General features: G+C 35.1%; 1 protein-coding gene across 4 annotated transcripts in view; it reads left to right on the top strand.

Moving 5' to 3' along the window:
• Nucleotides 1-18,208, top strand: part of ASCC3 (activating signal cointegrator 1 complex subunit 3) — a 393,541-nt gene extending 375,333 nt beyond the window's left edge. For all 4 annotated transcript variants that reach the window (XM_063096828.1, XM_063096829.1, XM_063096826.1 and 1 more), the window contains 5 exons: nucleotides 9,567-9,718; nucleotides 11,377-11,524; nucleotides 14,919-15,128; nucleotides 17,113-17,288; nucleotides 17,388-18,208. In XM_063096828.1, the coding sequence (XP_062952898.1) occupies nucleotides 9,567-9,718; nucleotides 11,377-11,524; nucleotides 14,919-15,128; nucleotides 17,113-17,288; nucleotides 17,388-17,535 (834 nt within the window). In that variant the 3' untranslated portion in view covers nucleotides 17,536-18,208. The remainder of the gene's footprint in view (nucleotides 1-9,566; nucleotides 9,719-11,376; nucleotides 11,525-14,918; nucleotides 15,129-17,112; nucleotides 17,289-17,387) is intronic.
• Nucleotides 18,209-18,517: the final 309 nt, after the last annotated feature.

Genomic DNA, 18,517 nt, shown 5'->3' with positions numbered 1-18,517 from the left:
AAGCTAACGTAACCTTTGAGGTGTGTTGACCCAGAGTGCACTAAGCATAGCCTCACTCAGTGAGTCGGCAATATATTGAAGAATGTCAGTGTCATTTAAACGAATGACTTTTAGAATTGCAGGGTCAAATTGGCCAGGTATTGCTGAGCTTAACAAAAGAAGTACTTGGTCAAATCCTTGATCCAGTACTTGTAAAAAATGTTTTGATAGAGCAAATGGTAGATAAAATCTTCTGTATATTCTTAGTAGAATCCTTTCAAATTTTTAAATGCTTGTAATTAGACTGAATGAAAAGATTTTCTTTAAGTAGACAATGCAGCACAATAGTCTTCAGAAAGCTTTTCCAAATCATTTTAAGAAAAAGATGGGTAGATTGTAAGTAAATAACATATCTGTTCTATGGGTATTTTTCAAGGAATATTAATACTATGAGCATATATTTGGAGACTTTTGTATCATCTAAGGTAGGCTGGAAACATCAATAATTATAACGTCACTGTTTGTTAAGGTGACTTGGGCACAATCCTTGGCATATTGAAGATCTCAGTATTTTATAGGTAAATGAAATAAATACTTCACTTTTTCCGTTCTAGTTCTTTCATAGGAGAAGATTGACAGGGGAGATTGTGTATAGATTCTCATGATGCTTTTCAAATTTTCTGCCAAATCTGAATTGTCTACCAACAAATATAGTTATGTATTGTAAACATTAGTGTGACTCTCAGATTTATAGAGACCAGGATGAAGTCTAATTCAGGCTGGTTTCCTGGCCAGACTGCCAGGAGTTCATACCTTGCCATAGAAGCCTGACAGAGTTTTATTAATGGCTGACTATTTAAAAACAAATCATTCTAAATGAACTTAATCTTGAGTGATTATTCTTCCAAATGCAAAGATTCACACTATGGTGCAGAATCATAGTGTTAGATGGTCAAAGCTACGATTTAACTCCACAGTAGAACACCTAAAACAAAGACCGTTTCCCACTAGGGAAGCAACACAGAGCTAATGTATTTAGCATTTCCAAAACTAACACAAACGTGTGGATTTTGAGGTGTTAGACACCTTTACTTACTCTTGTGGATTTACAGACAATCTCCATTCAAGGACTATAATATAATTTGGAAGGCTGTTTCTCCCTGGGTGACTTTACCTGTAAGCTTTTGTATGACAATTTGGTGATGGTTTATTGATGATATGATGCTGTTATGAAGGATCCTTCTACCCCAGCTCCTCTCCTCCTACCCACATAACAACCCTTTTCCTGGTTGGGGCTGTAGGAAATGAGTAATGCTTAACCCATTTGTGTGATCAATTCACTTAAGCAGCTACTGTGAAATGTTAATCACAACTTTAATTTGTACTGCATTAGCATTTTGATTAACTTGTAGGCTTGCTAGCACACTTGAAGCGCTTTTACTCATAGTTACAGCTCGGAAATGACTTTTTGATTAATTAAGTTTGTTAGACAGCAGCTGAGCTTCCTGAATGCTAACCTTATGGGGGTAAAAGTTCAGGAGAAAGTTACCATGAACAACTGTTGCTACTGAAAAAGATTCTTATAAATGTACTTACAGCATTTTAATTATTGACAAAATATTGTATCATTCCTTGGACTGACCTATACCTTTAAAAGAGCATGCCTTTCTGTCAAGAAAGCTTTTTTCAGGTTTTCCTATCATTGTAAAACTTCAGGGAGCTCTTGAACTAAAAAGTGCATTTTCTAGCAAATGTCTAACAACTAATGTTTTGGCAAGCTGCCTGGGATGAATTTCCAAAAAAAATTTTTAATGAACTTTTTATTTGAGAATAGTTTTAGATTTTCAGAAAAGTTGAAAAGATAGTACAGAGAGTTCCAATATACCCCAATTCTATTTTTCCTCCAGTATCAATGTCTTACATACATTAGTAAGGTACATTTGTCACAATTAATAAACCAGTATTGATGCGTTATTATTATTAACTAAAATCCATACCTATTTAGAATTCTTTAATTTTTACATAATGTCCTTTTTCTATTCTAGAAGCCCACTCAGAATATCACATTAAATTTAGTTGTCATGTCTCTTTAAGCTCCTCTTGGCCATAACAGTTTCTCAGATTTTTCTTGTTTTTGATGATCTTTCCACAGTGTTTTGCATTCTCATGACATTCCATAAATAACAACTTGGTTTTTATTAATACAATTTTTTTTCATTCAGGACTAAATAAATCTCTTTTAAACTTTGGTAGTAGTGTATTATCTGTATGTCGTTTAATTGAACAAAAATAGCAACATTATCTGCCATTTCAACCTTTGTCATGATCTTATTTTCATGTGCTTGTTGTAATCCCTATACTATCACGGGATAGATTAAGGTGACTATCAAGAGATATGGGGAAAACAAGAAAAGGTTCCTTGAAGAGGAGGAAGACAAGATGCAAGTCTATATTACACTAACAAAGGGAAGGAGATGCTGGAACATCATCTGTACAGTTCTATGTATATCCTATAGCCACAGAGTCTTGATGACATTAAGTATGAAATTGACAGATTTCTTAAACTGAAGTTCAGATTTTAGGGGAAATTTTTAAATAATGGATCTTAGAACTAGATCTTATTATCCACCTGTTAACATACCTCTTTATATACATTCAATGATGTCATTTTTCTTTTGGTGGTCTAGGTCAGTGATTCTGTTTCTTTTCGACAAAGATTACTTAATTCAATCACAGTGCTCAGTGTTCCTATTTTACCCTTGAATTATTTAAATCCAGAATTCAGTTGTGTTTCAAAAGATAAATGCCTGAAGATCAGCTATTAAGATGTAGTTACAACCAAATGATGGGTTAAAATTAATTTTAAAATTGTAGGTTTTCAGAAATTGTGCTTGACAACATTCATTCACAGAGACAATAATCAATTAAATATGTAATAACCGTGTCTGGAGTTTGTATTTTTCTGTTATGTAGGAAAAAGGGAACAGCTGTAAAGCACCTGAAATCCCTTTTGAAATAAGACAGGGTTTATGTAAGTCAGCAGAAGTAATGGATATAGTGTGGTGAGCACAGATATGAAATTAGAAAACCAAGACCAAGCCTTGACTTCATCACTTTTTTACTGGTGTGATTACATAGTTGCTTAACTGTGAACTTCAGATTCCCTATCTGTGAAAAAAGGGTAATACTAATGCCTGCCTCATAGTTAGTATTGTTAAGGATTAAATGAGAGCTATTTGTAAACGTGTTTTATAATCTGTGCACTACTATACAAATATTTTCATCATACGATATATGCCATACTACACAGAGTCTACACAGAGTCTGGCTTAAACTATGTTATTCACTATTTAGCTTTTCACAATAATTGCATGAGATTTACTTTACTTGATGTAGAATATACAGAGAATTGTTGTAAAGCTTTTTTGAGTACTGTATAATCTACAATCACAGAAGATAAGAAGAAAACTATCTATAGATTTGAATAAATAGTTCTTTGCAGAAATAGTTTCACCACTATGAAAGTGTGGTTGAATTATAAATGCTAATACCAAGCCTGATATGCTTAAGGAATTCTCAGAATTAATTCAAAATAAACGTTGAGAACATGAGGACATGTATCCAAGTCATAAAGCGTGCCTTTGGCTTCAGGAGTCTCGCTCAATAAAAAATTTTCTTCTTGAGATTGTCCATTTTCTAAACTCTCTTTATTTCAGGGTTTTTCTTTTTGTTTGTTTGTTTATTATTTTGTTTTGTTTTACCTTTGCATGAAGCCAAGTACTTTAGAAGTTCTTGAGTTTTCCATATGAGATGTGTGTGATATCTGTCTCTTTTTGGTTTTTGCCTCTCCCTCTGTCCTTCTCCCTTCTCTCCTTCCTCTCCCCTTCCTTCTCTTGCTCTCTCACTCAGATATAGGCAGACACACACACTGCCATCATTTCAATATTTCCTTTGAAACTCCTGAGTTGGTTCATTTTTCTTACTTTCCCAATAGTGAAATTTAGCTTCCTCAGGTCTCTCCAACCACATCTTCTTGCACTCCTGCTTCTTCTATCAATGTTATGTTTTACCTTCAGTATCCATAAGATTTCTTTTTCAACTATCTTCCAAACTCTAGATCTCTCTCCTCACTTTCCTCAAACATGAGTTCAGCTCTCCATTCTTCCACTCCATGATAGTGGCTTCAGCAAATGACCTCTTTAACATCATAATCACATGCATCTCAAAGTCCTCTGCTCTAATGGCTGTTATATCCAAACCACTTTAGCCACCACCTCCGTAATATCACCCTGTCAGTCTCCACTCTGACCACAGCATATTTATCAATCAGCTTGACTGGACATTTCTGTTATTGTGATCTGGAATTTCTTACCCTCTCCCTGATACCTTAGTTTAGCCCTCAGTTCCCATATGACTTCACTTGCCACACTAAACAGCATTGGCCCCAGAGCTGGCCATTTCATCAGTAATGTCACCAGTACCCTAAAATCTCTCACTTCCCTGGGTAACTATCAACATCTGAATTCTCTGCTTTCACACCCAAATCATTCATTATTGCTGAAAGCAATCACAGAACACTGCTAGTTGTTTCTACTACGTCATGCTGTTAAAACTCATAGCTACTCTAGTTTTTATTCACATCATTAATTAAGCCCAGTACTTATTCCAAACTTTTTTGTGCTCCTTTATGATTCTTCCAGCAAGACATCACCTCCAGTTTACAGAGATGATTGAGCCCTCTGAGTGTTATCAACTTCCCTTCTCTTCACCTCTGAGTCTTTTCTCTCTTTACTGACTCTCTGTGAGTGAGCTCTTCAGTGACAAGCCCTTGTTTTCTGTGAGGCCTTGCCCACACACTCTGGTAGCAGAAACCTCATTTGCCTCTGACCCCAGGAGGGTCTTTTCTCTGTACAGCTTATTTTTTGCTTAGTATATGAGAGTACTTCAGAAAGTTCCTGGAAAAGTAGAACTAAAAGGTAATATGAATCTTTCCACGAACTTTTCGAAGTACCTTCATGACCTCAAGGATATTACAGTCCAGCTGGAAAGATAGAAAGTAAAGTTTGTAACAACAAATAACCATATAGTATGAGTATGTTGGCATTTTATTGCTGAAAGAGTAAAGCTTACAGAAGATAGGCAGAAGCCTTAAAAAGCACCTAAGCAAACTCCTAGATAGTTCAGGTAAGGAAAACAGAAACCAGTGGTTAAGTGATTTGCCCAAAGTCTTACAGTTAATTTAGAGGCACAAGACACTACACTGTCAAGCTAAGTCTCTTTGTAGTATATACCACACCAACTTAAAACCAGTATAACGTGTTCATGAATTATACTGCTGTTTACACTTGATCCAAACTTATTCTTTGCTTTAAACATTCTGTCCTGTTTGGAAACCTTCTCAACGTCCCATTTTATCTAGTATGAACATTCCTCATAGAATCTTTAATGCTAATTCAGAATTCCATTCAGATTCTACAGCCCTTCCTCCTCATTCTTTACTTCGTAGTCAGTGTGCTGTAGTGGTTAAAGCAAGCCTTTTGGAGTCAGACACCCCAGAATTTGAATTCCAGCTTTACCCATTTACCAGAGCTAGGCAGCCTTAGACATGCTTCTTTACCTCTCTAGGCCACAACATCTTCATCTGTAAAGTGAGTTTAAGTTAAATAATTTACATAAAATGGTTAGCAGAGTGTTTGACAGTTATGAGCAGTAGATGTTTAACAAACATCCATTTAATCATAATTATTTTAGTAGTGCCTTTTACTTCCTTCCCCCTTTTCTTCTTTCCTGCCTTCCTAGATCTCATTTCCAGGTAGCCCTACTCTTCTCTTCTTACCTCTGCTCCAGGGCTGCTTATTTTAACTATCATTGCTACCCACTCTGTGCCCAGGAATTCTAAGTCCACAACTGTAGCCCATACTCTCTCTGGAGCTTATTTTTATTTGAACTCATCTGGCTTCATAGTAGCATCTCAGTTCAAATGTGTGCAAAACCAAACTTGTCACCTCCTCTCCAACCCACCTATCTTCAATAAATGACAGCCCCACTGTTTCTGTTAGTTATGATAAGGTTTTAGTTGTAGTGTAATTTTATAAATGAATATAAAGTTGTAGTGCTAGAAATTTCCATTCTGCCATGGCTGGAGATAACAAAGAATTCTAAATCAATTGAAATTGATTCCAGCCTAGTAGGAGAAAGTCTCATGCACAGTCAGCCCTCATTCATTTTTTCTCCTCCACTCAGAATCATCCTAGCTTTGGTAGGTAATGTGCCAGTGGAAAGTGGATAAGAGGTAAAGAGAGATTAAATATTTGCCTAATGTTAACACTAAGCTGCTAAAGAACATCAAGGGTTATTTCTCCTCAGTGCACTAAAACAGCCTTTTGTGGATGAGCATTAGATCTCTGTAAAGTACTTTGAGGTGGCTTGGGAAACTCAGTCATGATCTCCGGCTGTTACCAAAGCCAGCCTTGCTGTGGAGCAGCCCATATACCTATTAGTCCTTATCTGCCAGGAAAATGCTGTAAAAGATAGTGAGACACAGGGAGCTCATCCTGGTCTCACTCATAAACAGGTGTGTCAGTGCAAGCTAACCCGGACCCTCAAGCCCATTTACCTGGACCATCCTTTGGCCTTAGCCCTTGTCAAATATGGACCTCTGAACTGTGACATGGGCTTGCCCACTCAAACCGAGAGCAAGGCTCACAGCCTCCAGTTTGTTCTGAGCTGCGGGATCTGTCTTTAGCCTTGTTCCCTGGCTTTCTTTCAACTGCACACCTCTCCTGATGAACCAGTCTGCCCATCCCAGGCATCTGCTCCCAACCTTGTCCTGCCCTCAAAGCCCTAGATTACTCAGTGCAGAATTCATCACCAAAAGGACCAAAAGAAATCCCTGTTAGAAAGAATGGGTTGTTTTAGGGTGTTCTTTTCATCTCACCATAGAAGAACTTTAAGTAGACATCTCTTTATTAATATCTACGGTGTTGCAGGCAGTATATTAGGTACCCCACATAGTTCATTATTTCATTTTACCCTCATAGGACCTCTATAAGGAGGTATAAAATCCCTTCTATAATTGAGAAACCCAGGGTTAAATTATTTCCCCAAATTTATATGTTGTAAGTGGGACAAAATTAGGATTCAGACCTATATCTATCTGACATCAAAGCTTCTGTTTTTTCTCCTCCACCATGCTGATGGTAGATGTGCAGTAACTTGGGCAGAATGTTGGTATCTATTGCAGTCATTGTAATTGGATTTTTACCTACATTCTTTAATAAATATTTCTCAAGTGCACTGTGCTAAGGCTGGAGTTAAAAAGAATAATTCCAGATTTTTGCTGTCAAGGAGCCTATACTTTAAAGGACAGGTATGAATTGCTCTACTAAAAGTACAGAGGGGAAAGTGGCCAGAATGAAAAGCAAGAAGAACCTAACAGATCATAAAGTGTTGACCATTACTCAGAGAAGTATTAGTTTTTGTCCTCTACACAGTGTGGCACCATTAAAGAGATTTAAGCAGAGGAATGACATCATCAGTTTTACCTCTTTAGAAATTAATTTTAATTTTGGTAACAATATAAAGGACAGATTGAAAAATAACTATGGGAATGAGATAAAGGAATAATTGATAATGAGGGTCCTCACTAAGACAGTGACGGCAGAGAGAACAGGATGACTAAGGAATGGCTGAACAGAGGAACGTGTAGCAACATTTGGTTCACCACATTTGGGTAGTCACAAAACCTATTACCGTCCCAGATTCATGATCTCCCCATTTACCTTTTCTCCAAATTAAAACAAGATAAATGATAGTTTTCAATTCATGATATGGTTTTTCATTTACTTCACGTAAGCAGTACTTTGCATGATTTTTTTACATTTTCACATCTGGATCATACAATGAAAAATTGTGGGGAACTCTCATAAATTTCATGAAATCTTTCAACTTCATCATGAAAACTTCAAAGTTAAAAACATATGGTTCATCCATCCAACTCTTCTGGTATGTGAGCTTTTGGTCTGGAATTTATTTCCAGTCAAGTTGTAGTGTAAAATCACAAGTCAAATTGCCATAGTTACTCCACATTACAAGTTCTAACATCATGATACTGCAGTAGGGACAATTATTCATTTCATTTTTCTTTTTCTCTTCCCTTAGCACAGGACTCAACAGTTGTGACTTGTGAACTTCTTGGTTTTTTGTCTTTGACTAGTATTAATCATGACCTGCTTATCTCATATACTCAAGGAAAGACATTTTATTATTCTCTTCTGTGGGAAAAAGGAAAGATATAAGTGGATTTTTCTTTTTCCACAAACTTTTTGAAGTACCTTCGTGCATTTGAACATGTATACATACACATTCGTGTTCACACATATGTGTACATAATTATATAGACATATAAACATATCTATTATAAACATTCAGTCTTTGTGATATATAACTAGCAGGTTAATGGGTTCCGAAGACCAATTTGACTATTCCATCACATTAATCATGATATTCAGAGAATTTGTTCCATTTCCCTGTAATGTATATAAAGAAACAATAGATTGCTTTGGCCAGATATTTTTAAAACTATTTTACTTTTTGTAAGTTAGAGGACACAGAATAGGAAATTCAAAGCTGAGAAGGAAGATGTATCTGCATCAGTATTTTACTAACATAACATATCTTAAAAATTATTTCTAAATATCTACTAATTTTGTACAGTATTTTACAAATATTTTACTGTCAGTGAGATATTTACTATTAAAGAATCATTTTAAGCATTTGCTAGATACATCTAATTTCTCTTACCTTCATCTCTTCACTTACAAAACAAGAGAATACAGTCCTAAAACTGTATAAAATAGCTGCCTAAGATCATGATATTAACTTAATGTGTCTTTAAGTCAGCATTCTCCAGAATCTAATGTAATTGAAATAGCTTTGCCTGTGTAAACTTCTCCTTTGTTTAAATAAGATTTCTCTGTTTAGCTTTGCCTTAAGCAAGTGCAGCCTTGTGTTTGTCCATAAAACATTAGATTAAATGTATAGACTAATATGAATAGCTTCTCATCATTCCACATGTGCCACTGGCAGTTGCCCTCTTTGCTAGTGTGTGGTGTATTATTGTCATTGAAAAGCAGCGCCTATCTTAGCCTGCTTGTTGGGGAAATTAAATTTTTGACAAGAAAACCTTCTATCTCCTTATCATTATTGATGTTAAATTTGAAAAACTGTGTGAATGTTAATGTTCTTGATACAGTGAATTTATATAAGTATTTGCTCTCATAGGACACTGAGTTTTTGTATTTGTTTTATTACTGGATACCAGTATTATCTAGCTATCTTTGCTGCCCTAAAAAAGTTTAGTATTTGGCCCTTTGTAGGAAGTAATGTACAGTAAATCTATGGGAGATTCAATTTGTTCCCTCCGATCCAAATGCAGTTTGTTTTCTGGTTTCTATTTTTATGAATGGTAATTTAGAGATACAGTGTTTGGTTTCTCTGTTTATTTTTCATTAAGGCTAACATCAGACTCCCAGTGGAGAGGGCAAGTGCCATGATATTCTTGTAACATATGCATTTTTCCTGTTTAGGCCATGCTGGATGTGGCTGCAAACCAGGGCTGGCTGGTGACTGTGCTGAATATCACCAACCTGATTCAGATGGTGATCCAGGGCCGGTGGTTAAAAGACTCTTCTCTTCTTACAGTACCAAACATAGAACCTCACCATCTTCACCTTTTCAGGTAATTGTTTTAATTTTCAGTGTAATTGTGTTATTTTAATTTCAAAAAATACTTGTTTTATATATGTGTAGTCACTGGAATTTCATGTTGTGCCTAGAGTATTAATTATTTACACTGAAAATGCTCCTTTTACCCAGAGGGAGACATGACCTAGTAACATAACATTCTCACTTAGAATTTGATCAATAGTCCCAAGCTGAACTGCAATTCATTTTAACCTTCTCCTACCTAAATTGTTTTCCATTTGCTGGCATACGTTTCTATTTTAACTGTGATTATTCCTTTACAGTATATTTATAGCCTTTATTTCCTTTATTTGAGATGACATTATTAAAGTTCTTTGTGATCTAAAGCAAAATAAATTACCAGTTTCTGTTATTGCAGAAGAGATCTGAGGGATCTGAAATTCATTGTCGAAAGTATATGTCCAAAACTCTGTTGTTAAGAGCTCAAGATATAACCTGTGCTTAAACGAATTGAGTTTATATTAGCATCAAATTATTTAACCCTTAGATCTCATGTACATGGCTACAAATATTTTAGCAAGGAAAAGAACACTACATAATACAAGCAACGTTGGCAGTGTTTAAATGAAATGTTTCTTTCACACCGGTTGAGAGATACTTTGCAGCCAAAATGTTTGTTCGCAGTCATATAGACAGCAAAACAGTCTGGCTGTAGCTTTTCATTATGCACATTCTGCCTCTTGTCAGCTGGACAACGGGTGGCAGTCATTTGAGGCATCTAGATACAGTAGCCAACAAAAAATGTCAGGCACACATGGGGTCCCCTCAGGAAAGTCCCTCCATTTGACTCAGGTGTACTGGGGTCCAGGGCAGTTGTCAGCATGGTACCTGAGTCCCTATCATGGGATGTCCCTGGAAAATAAAAAACACATTCAGATGATGAGCCATACCAGCAGCAGGTGACATGGGGAGAAAGTCAGACACCTAATATGCGCCTGCATCTCAGTTTCAGGAACGCTTCCAATATGATACTAAAAGTTATGAGAATTGGGTTTCAGCAGTAAAGAAGGCACATTAAGGTACTACCCCACACAGCACCAGGTCTGTTACAGAAGCTGCTGGGGGCCTAGGAGATTTGATCCAGTTTTCCTGGCACCCTTAAGATGCCATATTAAAATAATTTCGATTGTATTTTTCTTCTTGCTTTAAGACGTAGGTGGCCCATGTTCCTGGGCTATGGCACGAGTTATGCTGTAAACCTCAAACATTTCCAAAATGTACTTTTAATTTTATGTTTCCAACAATTTATAATTTAAAACTTTATTCAAGTAATTATATTAGAGACATTTGCCTGAATCCATTAAAAACATGTCAGGGCACCAGATCAGTACTTTATTCACGTGGAAGCATTACTTCACATTAGTGCCTTCCTGTAGACAGACACCCACTGTGTGTGAACCCTAAGTATTTATTGAGCTCTCTCATGATTTACACATTCTTTCCAATGTTAGTAATACTGCTGTGGGTTCATACTTAGAGATTGCTGGCTAATTTTTAAAACTTACCATAATAGCCTTTAAAATGCTATATCCTAATAAAAAAAAAAATTCTAATTATATAAACCACCAGTGTCAAAAAATCTCGTTTGTGCTGTGAAATAATTATTTGATTGTTGTTGATATTATTTCTTAGGAAATGGAAGCCAATTATAAAGGGCCCACGTGCTGGGTCCCGGGCCTCCATTGAGTGCCTTCCTGAACTGATCCATGTCTGTGGAGGGAAAGAACATGTATTCAGCTCCATGGTAGAAAGTGAACTACATGCCGCAAAAACAAAGCAGGTAAGAATCTTTTCCATATTTTGAAGGCTTCCTACTCAGTCTGAGAAATTGTACCAAGAATTTTCTAATTCAGAGCATGGGTTTTCAAATCAGGCTCACCTGGGCTTAAATTCTATCTCTGCCATTTACAAACCATGATTGTGAACATGAAAACCTTGTATCTGTCTCATGTTCTTGTGAAAACTAAACAAGATATTATTATGTAAACTGCTTTATATAGTTCTTGATGTAGAATAAAAACTCAGTAAATGATACTAAAAATGAAGACAGTCATCATGATTAATAGTAGTGCTGGCATTATTAGAAGTTGTTTTAGTGCAATGCTGTTAAGCCAGCTGCGAAAGGCCTCTTGGAGCTTGTCCATCGCTAGGCTTCATTACCAAGGAGCCCTTCTACTCCCTTTCTTTAGAGTAGTTTTTCTTTTTTTTAATGCTTGAGTATATTTTCATGCAATTCCCTCAGTTACTTGTTTATTCCCCCCTTATTTTAATCACTTTATTATTCCTAAATTCTAAAGTATTCTTTCAAAAACTCATGATTTAGTGAACCATATAACTTATATAGAAAGTTAAATCTATGTTGTGAAAGAAAACATGGGTCATCTGTCCAAACATTCTTTGAGAAGGCCAAAAATATGAATGAATGATGCCAGAAATATTTGTCTATCTGGATTTTAAGACTTAAGCAATTTTACCCTAAACATGACAAAATAAACGTTCAGGATTTATAACATAATTAACATATTGACTTGCAAATGCAGGTATTAAAGAAACTTCTAATCCGTATCTTTTTTTTTTTTTTTCCCACATGAAACTTACTTTCTGAGCAAATCTTGGGAAAAGTGTAACAGGCATTAAAGTCTGATTGTTCAGTTTCTGTTGAACCCCAGATTGGCACAAAAAACTATTTAAATATTCATAATAAATGCCTACCTCTCTAACTAAATTACCATCCAAATTATGAATAAAAACAATATATTTAAGTCAAAACAAGGCTTCTGTTAACAGATTTCTGACATAACATATATTGATTTTAAGCCAAGTTTTAGATGTGATGAAAAATTAGAACATTGTTATAATTAGTTCAGGGAGAACTCAGAAGTAAACTTACTTAATTTATTTGCATAAATTGCCATTCTGTTATCTTTAAAACCAAATGCAAATTGGCTCTGTCTGATATGATGATGGTTATTTGGCTCAAAAGTGCTTCAATTTGCAGAGCAATCTGGTGTCGGCTCTGCAGTGAGGCGATCCCAGGTAACATACAAATCCTGAATTATTCCAGAAATTAGTATGTTTAAAGCATCAATTTAAGTGCTAATTGCAGTAGTAATGAGAAAAAGCAGTACGACTGTGAGATTTGCATCTTCTACCCCATCAGTATGCCTGGAACGGCTGCTGACTGGCAGAGGATTTGGCTGCTAATTAAATAATTGTATGCATGGCAGTGCACTTGCCTGATTCAATAGATGAAGATTAATCCTCAGATAAATATGTTTGGCTGGTGTTGAAATTTCTTTGCAGTTTCTTTGAAAATAGCTCATGTTTTCTATACATAAATATATATATATATATATACACACTCAATAAATATATGTAAACACATTATAGGTTGAAAAATAATAATATTAAATCCTATAGAAAGATTACATAAATATAAAAGCCAGATATGACTTTTGGGGGCTTTGTAAAGTAGAATCCTAATGAGTTGCTAATAACAGAAGACATTATATTGGTAACTAGTTTAACAGTACACGTAAAAAAACATCTGAAGTCTTCATGTGGTGAATGTTGTTTCACAAAATTAAATGCTTTATAGAAGTTGTGTATTTAAGTGTTCCTTTGACCCCCTTTTCACACTGGTCAGTCTAAAAGAACATCAAGTGGTACAGTTTCTATACTCAGTGACTATTGGTTCTAGCAGGGGATAGACCATCATTTGTACTTGAAGTGCATTCTGTGGCTTGACTATTTCAAAATCTAGTTCCAGACATAATTTTGTATTCATAAGACAAGTTATAGGATTGGAGCTGAATTGAAAATTTGTGTTGAATTTACATTATTTTTATTCCTAAGGAGAGTTTGGTTCATCAGGGCTACTTCATTTCAATTAGGTATCCTCAGTAGCACTAAAGTCTTAGCAAATGAAATCAAAGCCTATAAGGAAATCTATAGCGCATATTAAAGAAGTAAAAGGAAAACCAAAATTTAAGTACTCATGTACTTTTAAAAACTAACTTAGAAGGTAACAACTGATAAAACAGCCAATGTATTGAGAAGTTTTCTTGACTGATAGTGATTTTGCCAAATAATTATAAATGTTAGAAAAAGATGACAATTACCAGAGGACCTCAAGTATATTTTGTTATATCCTTTCCTTGGACCTAAGAATTCATTCATTCTTCCGTTCATTCATTTGAGCAGGTAACTATTTAAATATAGATTTATTACAAATGTCTTTCAATTTAAGGAGCGAGACTAAAATTGATAAAATATTTTCTACTTTTTTAATGTGTTGTTTTAATAGGTAGTTTCCACTTGAGAATGCCAAAAATACATATTTGTTTCTAGAAGGAACCCTAGACTTATAAGATTTCTTATGATATATAGACATATAGAAATGTTTTCCTTTTAGAATAAAGTAAATTTGGAATATGGACAAAAAAATTGTATAATGTGTCCAATGGATGATACTGACATCAAAAACTATCTCACAAATTTTTTTTCAGGTTGCCTTTACATCCCCAAGTAATGCTGTCCACCTTAGAAGTCACATAAATGTTAGAATAGATGCTTCTCTAAAATGAACCAATTCAACAACAAACATTTTTAAACTTACTATTTTTTAGTATAGTGAACAGCCACTCAATAAATATCAGGAAGGATTTGCAATAAAGGGATCACAAGTTTAGATAATGATATATCCTTTTTTAGTTGCTGTTTGTTTGGTTTTTTGGTTTTGATGGCTGGCCAATACAGAGATCCAAACCCTTGACCTTTGTGTTACAAGGCCACACTCTAATGAACCAAGCTATTGGTCAGCCCCATTTTTTTTTTTTTTTTACAAGGACTTTGAAAAGAGTAAAAGCACACTATTTCTACACACACACTTGAGTACAAGAAAAACGGGAAATCTGAACAAGTTCAGTGGATTGTATCAATGTCAGTATCCTGGCTGTAATATTGTACTATAGTTTTGAAAAATGCTAACATTGGGGAAAACTGTGTAGATGGTACCCAGGATCTCTCTGTATTATTTCGTACAACTGCAATGAATTCAGAATTAATCTCAAAATTAAAAGGCTCATTTTTCTGAAAGCACACTGTTGCTTAGTTGATCACTGCATTTCACATTAACTCTTCCTTTATTATTTTTCCTTTCTTTTTTTATCTAGGCTTGGAATTTCTTATCTCACTTGCCAGTGATAAATGTTGGCATAAGTGTTAAAGGCTCATGGGATGACTTAGTTGAAGGACATAATGAACTCTCTGTCTCAACTCTGACTGCAGACAAACGAGATGACAACAAATGGATAAAATTGCATGCTGATCAAGATTATGTGCTTCAAGTCAGCTTGCAGAGAGTCCACTTTGGGTTCCACAAGGTATGGCATTTGGTTTCCATTCTCAAATATTTCACACCAAATACCAGCATGCACTACCGCACATACCTTTTATATTACTCATGTGTCCGTGTCATTTATGAATCCTGCTCTCTTAACTAGCCTTAAGCAGCAAGAGTCAGTCTTTTGAAATTAGTCAGTTCTCCTCGTGCCATTTTTCAACCCTGGAATAGCTACCATACATAAGAATATACTGCTCGGAGTACTGTTTCCAAAATATGGTCTACAGACAGTCCAACAGAATTTCCTGGAGTGCTTTTTACAATGCAGATTCCTTGGCCCCATTCCAGACTGAGTGAATCAGAACCTCAGGGGGAGGGATCTCAGAATCTATACTTTTACTCAGCACTCCAAACGATGTTTAAGGACATTAAAGGTTGAGAAACACTGCCCTAGAGGCATTTTGGTATATAAGAACCACATTGGGCTAGATGTAGATGAAATTGAGGTTTATCACTTAGCTCAATGAATTTGAATAATACACTAAGCTTTTCTGAACCTCAGTTGCCGCATCAGCCTGCTTCCTTCATTATAATGCATATGAGAAAGCTTTCTCAATATTAATACAAGCCAAAAATGCACAGTATTTTTGTTCTAAGTTACTGTGCTCTGTTCTGTTGCCTCTGACACCAAAATTAATTATTTGGTCCCCTAAGAATATTAGTACACAGCATGTGGGCAGATTGGTTTTTAGTGCCATAATAACAGAAATAAGAAAGAATTTGTCTTCTTTTTAGCCAAGTGGATTCAGGACTTTCCCATATCTAGGATAAGCTCTCAAGGGTGAGGCTGTAGTTCCTTAGTAGATTTAGTTTACTTTAATATTCTATTTAAAAATTGGATTTAATCATGCTAGAAAAACTCTATAAATTTTGTTTCTAAATGCTGTAAAAATACATTACCCTCTGACCCCTCTTTTAAAATGCTATAAGTGAAACACCTTCTAAATTACTGAGTGAGTCTGATTGAGAGCATGTCATTATTAGTACATTTTATGCCATAAAGTCATTGTCCTAAAGAATTACTGGAATAATCTTTCATTTTGTAAAAACCAATCTAAAATAAAGACTTCAATTGCTGTCATTATGTTTATGTCTAATCTTGGATTGTGGTGATTAATATATTTTACAAATTACTTGACTTACAATTCCCCATTCCTCACACAGAAGACTTTTTAATACAGGTTGAATATCCCTTATCTGAAATGCTTGGGCCAGAAGTGTTTTGGATTTTGGATTTTTTAGACTTTGTAATTTTTTTTATAATATTTATATAATACTTTATATAATATTTATATTTTATATTATACTTACCTGTTGAGTATCCCAAATCCAAAAGTCTGAAATTCAAAATTCTCCAGTGAGCTTTCCTTTAAGCATCATGTCGACACTCAAAAAGTTTTGGATTTTGAAACATTTTGGATTTGTTCAACCTGTATTACCATATTAGAACATGTGCTGTTTCATGGAGTTGTGTTCTTGAGTGGGAGAAAGGTATTTATATGACACAGTGCTCCTTATCTTGAGGTCCAGAATGTAGTCTTGAATGGCTTTTTTTGTTTGTTTTCCTGAGCATCAGTTCCTTGTGAATAAGGATTTGGATGATTTGGTTAACATGGTTGTATCTCAATTTGTTCATCTGCAAGTGGGGTATTAATATTAACTGTAGGAATAGCATGAGAATTTACTAATTTGATGTCAAGATCCGGAGATTTCTATCCTAACTGAACTAAATATTCTGGTAGTCACAAAGTTGTATGTATAATATGCTCTGAGAATCTGAAGAAAGGTAGGTGCTCATATTAAAGACACCAAACCAGACAGGAAGAAAAACACGTCCCAGATAGATATGCTCAACCATGTAGATTTATGGCCTTCAAGTAAGACAACATAGCCTTTTAACCACAACCAAGCAGTATAGAAAGCCTAGACATTATTAATGTTTTATCTTTTCTTTTTGTTTACAGGGAAAACAAGAGAACTGTGCAGTTACCCCTCGATTTCCCAAATCAAAAGATGAAGGCTGGTTTTTGATATTAGGAGAAGTAGATAAGAGAGAACTTATTGCTTTAAAAAGAGTAGGATATGTTCGAAATCATCATGTTGCTTCCCTTTCTTTTTACACCCCTGAAATACCTGGAAGGTAAGCAGAATCTTACCACCAAAGTTCCAAAACAATGAAATATGATTGTGAGTGATAAGAAAGGTGGATTTACATTTTTGTTCTATTTTTATATTTTAGGTATATCTACACACTATATCTCATGAGTGACTGCTACCTTGGCCTAGACCAGCAGTATGACATTTATCTCAATGTCACACAAGCAAGCGTTTCCACGCAGGTCAACACAGAGGTCTCTGATGCCTTGACTGACCTGGCAGTGGAGTAAACTAACCCAAACAATCCATTTGAAAGAAGTGGTTAAGAAGTCTGGCTGTTGAGTCATCTAGATAAAGTCGAATCACTTGGTGTTTGCCTTGTTGGAATCAACTTCCAACCTTGAGAAATCCAGGAAATTGACAGTGACTATATTATTGACTCCAGCAACATAAAGTTAGCCGCAGTGGCCTTTTAACAAATTCTGCCTTTTATAATGTTGTCTTCATGGGCTTCTTGATATGTAAAGTGAATAGGCATGTAGGATAAACTTTTAATTTGTGTATATTTGAAATGATATTTACAGGTTATCAAATTTTCCATCCCACAGTGTACTGTTTATATGAATATTGGCTTTTTTTTTTTTTTAATTTAAGGAAAACTCCATTGAGGCCCGATAGTGTTGGGATTTGTTGTAACAAATTTCTAACAAAAGCATAAAATATACAGGAAAAATCTATAAGGTGATACAGAATGTGTCTGTTAGCAAAATTTATACTTTGATCTGATCACATGTAGGAGTAGTTTCAAGAATTTATTATAGTCATAAATTTTGATAATAAATGATGTAAAATTATATTACAGAGCCCAGTGATGATAACAGAGAAAATGGAATATGTTGATCTTAGAAAATGTAGATACTGTTAACCAGTGGAAATAAAATACATAAAGTGCCACCAGGCCAAGCTGACTCAGTGTTTTTCTTCTGCTTCTTTTCTATCATATCCGCTCTTACTCTTTTATTATTCTTCTCTTTCCCTTCTACTTCAAGATTTTAGTTTCATTCTCTTTCTGATATATTTATTTACACAAGCAGAGAAGTACAGTGCAATTTGTTTTGTAACGTGTAAACCATACAGTACAATTCTTTGTCTTTATGCTCTCCAGGGCAGGTGTGAAATAAACAGAAAGTTTTAGACCTCTAGAGATAGGTTTTCACCTGTGATAAAGGAAATTTTTCTATGTCCAAACAAATTCCATCTTGAAAAGTATTT

This window comes from Cynocephalus volans, chromosome 5 (assembly GCF_027409185.1).
Source record: "Cynocephalus volans isolate mCynVol1 chromosome 5, mCynVol1.pri, whole genome shotgun sequence".
NCBI classification, from domain to species: domain Eukaryota; kingdom Metazoa; phylum Chordata; class Mammalia; order Dermoptera; family Cynocephalidae; genus Cynocephalus; species Cynocephalus volans.
This window is presented reverse-complemented; position numbering and strand designations above follow the sequence as displayed.